Source organism: Trachinotus anak, unplaced genomic scaffold (assembly GCF_046630095.1).
Source record: "Trachinotus anak isolate AG129_WGS33_773 ecotype Australia unplaced genomic scaffold, CSIRO_AGI_Tana_v1 ptg000023l, whole genome shotgun sequence".
In the NCBI taxonomy this organism is placed as follows: domain Eukaryota; kingdom Metazoa; phylum Chordata; class Actinopteri; order Carangiformes; family Carangidae; genus Trachinotus; species Trachinotus anak.
The window spans coordinates 8248251-8257500 of record NW_027273874.1 but is presented as its reverse complement, the minus strand read 5'-3'; the positions used below and the strand labels follow the sequence as shown (position 1 = coordinate 8257500).

Below are 9250 nucleotides of genomic sequence, written 5' to 3'. Positions count from 1 at the left end.
GTTCATTACATGGGAGCCGATGTGCTGATCTAGCAGAGTGTAGGCTAACGTTAGCAGCTCTGTCTGGATTTGGGGAAGCTAACAACTGCAGCCGAATTTGTTGATCAAGGTCACGTTACATTACACCAATTTATTGTCTCAAATATGACAAAGAATTTAAAGGTGAACCAGCCGCTGTTATGGAAACCTGCATATGAGCCATGCAAAGATTACATATACGAAGACATTATATATTATATAATATACATATTATACAATTCTGTTTAATTAAATGTCAATTACCTGCTAATCTTCCCACATTTTATATATTTAATAAGAGACACTGGTGGCATTTAGTCAATACGAATCATCAACAGTTAATACACAGACTCTATTGTCCTGCAGCGCTATAAATGCACCCACACTCTTGATGTTCTGCATTTTGGTATAAAGTGTGTGATTATCTTCCGCTTGCTGCACGTAAACACAGAGCGGTAGAAGAATGCTGCCTCCGGGCAGTTCTTATGTAACTAATAAAAAAAAAAAACATACGAGTACAGACACACACTCACACTGACACACATGCACAGTCAAATGAAAAACATGAGTCTCGCTTTTCTGGCTTCGGGGAAAAGTTAAAACGATTTCAGAGAGGTGGAAACACTTTGAAACACAAGAACACACACACACACACACACACAAAAACTAACATGAATAGGACAACATACTGCCAAACACATATGCACAGAAGGACACTAAAAAGTAAACGGAAGAAGAAACATGTAAATGGAAATAGAAACACTTTAAATCAGACCAAAAGTAACACTGTAGTTAGATAGAAAAGGAAACTTAAAAGTAAATGGAAAAACAAACATGTTAAAGTAAATGGAAAAAGAAACGTAAAAATAAACAGAAAAAGAAACATGTAAATGGTAAAAGAAACACTTAAAATCAGACAGAAAAAGTAACACCTACAATTAAAAAAGGAAACTTAAAAGTAAACAGAAAAAGAAACATTTAAAATAAACGGAAAAAGGAACAGAAAAACACACAAAAAGTTAAAAGCAAATAGAAAAAGAAACACTTCAAGAACCATTGCTTCTCCTTTTTTGTCTTCCTCCATCTTTTTTCGTCCTCCATCTCTTCATCCTCGTCTTTATCTTCATCCTCCCTCACCCCCCGACAGACATGGAGCGGTCCTGAGAGGCTGTTGGCCCTTGACGAGTTGATTGACAGGTGTGAGACGAGTCAGGTGAAGCACATGATGCAGGTGATCGAGCCCCAGTTCCAGAGAGACTTCATATCCCTGCTGCCCAAAGAGGTACAAACTCTCACCCACACAGCAACAGTTCGTGGCGTCTGACGGAGCATTTATAGATGCAGGTGACGTTATAAACGACGTGTGGATTTTGTTTGTGTGTTTGCAGTTAGCTCTGTATGTGCTGACCTTCCTGGCTCCCAGAGACCTGCTGCAGGCGGCTCAGACCTGCAGGTACTGGAGGATCCTGGCTGAAGACAACCTGCTGTGGAGGGAGAAGTGCCGCGAGGAAGGTAAACACCAACACTCTCGGAAAACACTGAATAAACACTCCACCCTGTGCTGCTCTTACTTGTGTCTTTTGATGTTGGAGATTGTTGCTTTCAGCTCTTTCTGTCTTACTTTGTCTTTTTTCTTTTCCTTTGGACTTTAATTTCTTAAATTTCAAGGCTTAATTCTCAACTATGGTTAAAATTATATACTAAGGTCTAAGTTATTTATTCAAATTATTTGTCCATCATCATGGGAAGGTTGTGATGTGTTTAAATGCAGACATTAAAATAATGTTCAGGATTTTATTCCATTAACTGTGCAGTGCCACTTCCCTCCTTGTCTTGACGCCAAGGTCATGTCCTTGATATTGCATCTGGGTATTTGGGGGATTTAATGACCTGAGGAGAAGTTTACATTCTGCAGGTACACACAAAATACACATGGTGGACATGAAGGCTAATATATATATATGTTAAAAAACACAACTATCTTGACTGTTTAGGTTAAAAAAGATATATCATGAAGGGATTTAATTTATCTGTTGAGAGGTTTGTGAAAACAACATTTTGTCCGTCATGTGGGGAAATAAATTTTGAAGGGAAAAAAGAAATTTAAATCTTTTTAATAATGAAAAAAGCAGTGACATGCCAAACATTTGTTAGGTGGGTGGACATCAAGAGGAATCAAGAGGATTGATTCATAAAATCTTGCTTGTTTTGTAGCAACAAACAGGAGGACATCATGTTAAACTGTTTGGGGACTATTTTCAGCAGCAGATTAATCCACATTAGTGAGTATTTGGGGCAGCAGGACGGTGCATGTGGGATTTTGAGTTTAGATAAACTATAGTGAGTGTTTGTGAGAGATAGCAGAGGAGATTTAGAAGATATATCAGACTTCTGACTTGTTAGTAGATCAATGTTGTTGTTGTTTTTGGTCATTTTTTGGATTTTTAAAAATATTTGTTATATATCCAGATTTATCCTTTAACTGTGGGAGCCAAAATAATCATAATGTCACATTAACTGTGCAGGGCTGTGCAGTCTGTTTTCCTTTGGTACATTCTGATGAAACTTCTCCTGAAACCACGAACTTGAGGAGAAACTGTTGTATTTTCAGTTGCAGCTGTAGGAGGTGAACATGTGGCACCTGAGTGGGGACCGGTGGGTGTGTGTACCAGTGTTTTCACAGGGGAAATGTGAAAACCAGGATACAAATAGAGACAGGAGCTTACTGGATGTATAGTGTTTTCTAACCTGAGTGTAACATGCAAATACACACAGCCAGACACTCCTCCTTCATTCAGCGCAATGCAGGGGCTCTGTGTGTGTCTGTGTGTGTGTCTGTGTGTGTGTCTCTCTCTGGGCTTTGTGCCAATCAGCCGAGATTCACTGCCAGCACTCAGCTGCCATACCAATGAGGCTACCTCGCGTTAGCACCACACCACAGTCATACTAATGAAGCCAGCGTTAACTGCAATTCACCAGCTTCATAAATAAGGCTAATTTATATTTGCACTACACCCCTGTTATACCAGTGGGAACAGCGCCGGCATCAGCTAGCACTCTGTGAGAATGTAAATGCAGCTAACCTGCACCAGCAGAATGCCAGGTACATACTAATGCATCTAGTTCTGATGTTAGCCTAAAGTTGTATCAGTAAAATCACAGTAGATGATATTCTACTACACCACGGTCACAGTGACAGGTTCACATTATGGCAATAAAAATAAACCTGCAGTTAGCGTTAGCTTCAAGGGACACGCCCACTACCTTTAATATTTAAGGTTAGATGTTGAAAGGTGTTTGTGATTATAAAGCAGGTCCAGGTTCTATATTAATACTGTGAAAGTATCAAAGCCTCAGTCCACAGAGAAATGCACACAGCACAAGTGGATTTAAAGATACTGAATGACGATATGGAAGAAAACAATTAAAATGTCCTTTTATCTGCTTATCGCTGCATTATCATTAAATGTTCATGTGCTGGTCGATTGATTATTGCAGCTTTGTTTTTCTTGACGCGTCCCTGCCTCTCATTCTCTCTCCAGGTATCTCAGAGGGCGCGTCGTCTCGTCGCAGGAAGTGCGTGAGGCCGGGCGCAGCGGTCAGTCCATGGAAATCGGCCTACATTCGACAACACCGCATCGAGAGCAACTGGAGGAAAGGGGACACACGGGAGCCCATGGTACACGCCAACGCACACACACACACACACACACACACACACACACACACACACACACACACACACACACACACACACACTAAGCTGAGCAGTGTGTGTTTGATATGTAAACGTGGAGAGCGTGTCGTTAAACCTTCCTGTCTGTAGGTGCTGAAAGGTCACGACGACCACGTGATCACCTGTCTCCAGTTCAGCGGTGACCTGATCGTCAGCGGCTCCGACGACAACACACTCAAAGTGTGGTCCGCCATCACCGGCAAGGTAGGACATTATCTATGTGTGTTTAAGCAGAGACAGACATATTGATTATGTAAATTATGATTTTCTGCTGCTTCAGCTGTGACCACATTAGTGTGTGTGTGTGTGTGTGTGTGTGTGTGTGTGTGTGTGTGTCTGTGTCTGTGATTTCTATTGATTAATCAGAATTAGTTGAAAAAAAAATGTTCACAACACAGGTCAGTCAGCCAATCAGAAGAGAGGCTCTGAGTCTCTCTTCTGTTTTCTGAGTGATCCAATAAAAATACAGCAGATTTCAGGTAAACACTCAGAGAAACCAAATCCTGCAAGGTTGGATGGTGGGTCCAGGTGGGCGGGGCTTGGGGTGTGGCTAAGAGCGGTGACTACTTTGTTGTGACATCACAAAGTTCCAGAAGTCCTGACGGCTGGTTTTAAGGCTCAGTTTCTGAATACAGGCTGTGTGCATTTCTCTGTGGACTGAGGCTTTGATACTTTCACAGTATTAATATAGAACCTAGACCTGCTTTATCATCACAAACATGGACATCTACCTTTAGACTGGATGGAGCTTTAAAGATGTGAGTTGTTGACCTAACATCACATAGTGATGCACTGTGTGTCATGGCCGAAGTGTGTTGCACTTCAAAGTCACTTCATCTCTGACTTTAATTAGAATATTATCATACAATAGAAGCTCATGTAGGTCAGCGTGATACTATGAGGCTTATATGACTGAATAGAGAAGAATGCAGAAGAGTAGAAGAGAGTAGAATCAGAGGCAGGCGGACCAGTTGTGTTAGTCAGGGTGTGTCGATTTAAACACTGTCTCTGCACACACACACGCACACACACACACAGCCTGGAGCTCTGTCTAAATCCACAACCTTTGTGTGTAAAAGGTGAAGAGACAGTTCTCTCTTTGACTCGGTCTCCTAGATTATAAGTATTGTGGTAGACACACACACACACACACACACGATATTCTGAGACAGGCTGTCTGAACATTTTCATATTTTCAGGGTTTGTCCTTTATCAGCACATGTGGTACATGTATGTGTGACATGATGTCGTCACAGTAACTGAAGACAAAGACACAGTAGAAACTTCATATACACACCACAGGTTCTCCATGTGAAGCAGATTCTCTGATTAGACTTTGCTGCATAAATTTGCATATTACTGAGGTGAAACAGATTTTTTTCTAATCCTCTGTTTCCCTTCTCGGTCTTTTGTCACGGAGATCACTGTGGGACATGAGATAATCAAAGTGCCTCTTGTTTCACGCTGGTGAGAGATTGGCAAAGAAATACCTGATTAGTCTAAGTTGATTGCTCTTTTGTCACATCATACCTGGACCACATCCCAGACAAAGTCGTGGCTCAGGATGAATATCTCTTTAAGATACTCGTGGCTGCAGCCAAACGCTCCAACGAAGGACGACTGGACTGACAGAGTTGTGTTTCTGGATGATATCTTTAATGATATTTACCACAGAAACATGGAACTCATAACGTAACAATCATATGGGTTGAATTACTTCAACTTTGTTTATGAGAATCAGGTTTTGTTATCTTTGGCGGATTGGTCTGAACACTCCAATACCCATGAGCCTCCATTGCCGGGGAGAAGAAGGCAGTCCGAGGCGTGAATGGCGGCAGCAGGAAATTCACAACGGACACAGAGTTTCAAACCGAACTGATTCAAGCTGCAGGTTTTGTTTTCTCGGTAGTTTAACCTTTAGCACTTGTGCGACATTAGCCGCTCACGTGACACAAATTTAAGCTCTGTGATTGGATGCTTGTTACAGAAATGCACGATAGGAATTGTTATTAACGTCACGCCCAAAAGTTTTATGCACATTATCTAATTGTGAGTGGTGCAACATCATCTACGGCAAATATTAATGGGACTTTTACTTCCGGGACCAGGAGCACCTGAAATAAATAGCTCCTGCCACTTAATGACCGATCAGTATGTAGATATCTGTGCCTACAGGATGTTACCTATCACATCCATCATTAAAGGGAGTGTTGTCTGAGTCAACCCGACAATGTCGTTGCACAAAAACGGAAAAAAAAGAAACGCACTGATGCAGCGTCTGCGCCTGGTTTCGGTAGAACATTCTTCAACCGGACACACCTGCTTTCTGCTCCGTCTGGACCTGCCCGTACGAGACACAGAGTGTGTGTGTGTGTGTGTGTGTGTGTGTGTGTGTGTGTGTGTAGTTACAGGGAGAGTCTGCTCCCTGCAGAAAGAAAAACACACACACCCTCATCTATAGCCTGCAGGGATGACAAGACGTGCATTTCCTCGTCTCTGTCCCTGTGTTAATTCAAGGCAGCACTACACACACACACACACACACACACGTTGCTGTTGTTTCTTTGCGAGCTGCCGACAGTCACGCAGTAACAGTGAGAGTTAATTAACAGTGGTAGCTGCAGTGTCTTCCGACAGTCGCCGAGGCAAAGTTTCCCTCCGTTGCCGCGGCAACCCCCACCACAACACCTTCAAGGTGAAACTACATTCTCCCGTTCTGTGTGTGTCCTTCAAGGGCAGCTGTGAAAGTGGAACAAATATTGACGCACACATACTTTTTTTTTTTTTTTTTACTTTTAAACACACACACACAAGTCGACAAAGACGTGAGAGACGTAGAGAAAACAGGAGAAAAGTGGATGTTTATGACATTTTAACTGAATTCTGATTTCATTAACAGTGGATTAGTTTCATTTGCAGCATTATTCAGTCTGATTTATTGTTACAGTTTTATTTTCCTGTAATTTGTGTAATTATGCTCAGTACAAATGGGTATTTTTATTATAAATGTTGTATTAGACACATAAACGAGAACAGTAATGAATTTAAGCTCTACTAGATTAAACTAGGTTGTTTCAATCTATTATTTTTATTAAATCTGCTTTAATTTAAACTGAATTAAAGGAGGATTTAATAAGACTGAAGTTACTCATTTATCTGTAATTTAAAACATGGTATGGTAGCTTACAGTGGCTAATGCTAGCAATGTTTAGACAGATATTACTGTGTGAATGACATTATATTAACAGTGTGTGCAACTGCAGCTCCTATCAGGTTCCAAGTTATTCTGATAAAAATAAAATAACTTTTTAAAAATCAAAACAGACATTATTAAATAACAATATTCAGCCATAGTATCAAAAGTATAAATGACAACAGCAAATTTTACCAAGTATTAAGATAAATCCTGTAATTATGGCCCCAGTGTAAATCCCTGTAAACCAGTTTCAATGATTTAACAGCTTCAGACTGTTGAGACACTTAATAAAGCTGATGATTCCTGAGCCCAAGCTGATGACATCACTGTGACATCATCAGGATTATTTTAGCATATGTGACAAAACTCCAGAAAACATTTTACATCTGTTTTCACTGAGGAGTGTCGGATTGGTGGAACGTCCCTTTAAACAATTAATGACCAACTGTTCATTAACTTCCTGCTCTCTCTCTCTCTCTCTCTCTCTCGCTCTCTCTCTCTCACGCTCAGTGTCTGCGGACGTTGACGGGTCACACCGGCGGGGTGTGGTGCAGTCAGATGGCGGTCGCCACGGTGATCAGCGGCTCCACCGACCGGACGCTGCGTGTGTGGGACGCCGAGAGCGGAGAGTGTGTCCACACGCTGTACGGACACACGTCCACTGTGCGCTGCATGCATCTCCACGGCAACCGGTAACACTCTCTCACACACACTCTCACACACACTCTCACACACTCTCTCACACACACACACACACACACACGCGCGCTTCCGGAACACCTACTCTTCTGCTGCATTCATCTCCATGACAACCACAAAGACCTAGACTCATGATTTATACATTCAGACTGTACACTGTCATGACACACATGCCCACGGCCTGTCTCCATGGTAACCGGCGTAACTTTAATATACAGGACTTTATTCATTGTACATTCACCTTGAAATACACACAGCAACCAGCAACACACACTCACACAACTGCAGTATAAACACACAAACCCAGAGATACACACACACACAACTACACACTAATTACACAGTCACGCATCATAAATTCACACTAAAACAGACTACACACTCACAAATACACAATAATGAATACAAACACACCTGCAGGCCAAAACAAACACACACTTGAATAAGCTACACACACACACCCACACACTAACTGCACACTATCACAATTAATACAAACTGCACTTAAACATGAGTGTATGCACACACACACTCACACACACATTAACACACCTGTAGGCCAAACACACAACAAGGCACACACATCTACACACACTAACACAATAAATACAAACTACACTAAGACAGACACACAAACACAGACTCACTAAAGGTATGAACACACACATTTACATGCTAAACACAGACAAACATTTACATAGCAAATACAAACGCACATATACAGACACACACAATAAAAACACACGCAAAACACCAGATATTATGAAACTGGGTCACCATAGCAGCAACACACACACACACACACACACACCTGCTTCACTGTCCTGAGTTGAAGTGACCTGATTGGCTGACACTGCAGTGATGTAACACCTCTCCCTCTCTCTCTCTCTCAGGGTGGTGTCGGGCTCTCGGGACACGACGCTGCGAGTGTGGGACGTGTCGACGGGTCGCTGCGAGCACGTGCTGACGGGCCACGTGGCGGCGGTGCGCTGCGTCCAGTACGACGGCTGCCGCGTGGTGTCTGGCGGCTACGACTACATGGTGAAGGTGTGGGACCCCGAGACGGAGGCGTGTCTGCACACACTGCAGGGACACACGAACAGAGTGTACTCGCTACAGGTAAACACACACAGTCGTGTCAGATTCACTCTGTATTTTCATCAGTGATGAAACAGACGCAGGTTTGAACCTTTGTCTCTCTTTGCAGTTTGACGGCGTCTTCGTGGTGAGCGGCTCGTTGGACACGTCGATCAGAGTGTGGGACGCAGAGACAGGTACACACAGGATTTAATACACGTCAGACATTCTGAGGCTGTGGTTTGTCATGTTGCGTTAAACTGATGTGTTTCTAATATTTTAACCACCAGTGAGGGACATGATGTGGATCTGATCAGCTGAGTGTATTTGAAATTAACTCAGTTGAATATTTACTGTGAATTTCATTACAGTGAGAATAAAAATGAAATAAATATTGATTTTATTGAGATGAGCCTATACTTAAGGTATTAAAAAATGATAAGATTTTAAATTTTTAAATTTAAATTAAATTACAGCACTGAAAACATGAATTCCTTGAACTTAAATAAATTAAATAAATTAAG

General features: G+C 41.9%; 1 protein-coding gene across 2 annotated transcripts in view; it reads left to right on the top strand.

The window, feature by feature from the left end:
- The window catches only part of LOC139607004 (F-box/WD repeat-containing protein 7-like), a 29594-nt gene that overhangs the window by 16331 nt on the left and 4013 nt on the right, over positions 1-9250 (top strand). For both annotated transcript variants that reach the window (XM_071459537.1, XM_071459538.1), the window contains 7 exons: positions 1166-1300; positions 1407-1530; positions 3561-3697; positions 3845-3958; positions 7461-7642; positions 8543-8768; positions 8857-8923. In XM_071459537.1, the coding sequence (XP_071315638.1) occupies positions 1166-1300; positions 1407-1530; positions 3561-3697; positions 3845-3958; positions 7461-7642; positions 8543-8768; positions 8857-8923 (985 nt within the window). The remainder of the gene's footprint in view (positions 1-1165; positions 1301-1406; positions 1531-3560; positions 3698-3844; positions 3959-7460; positions 7643-8542; positions 8769-8856; positions 8924-9250) is intronic.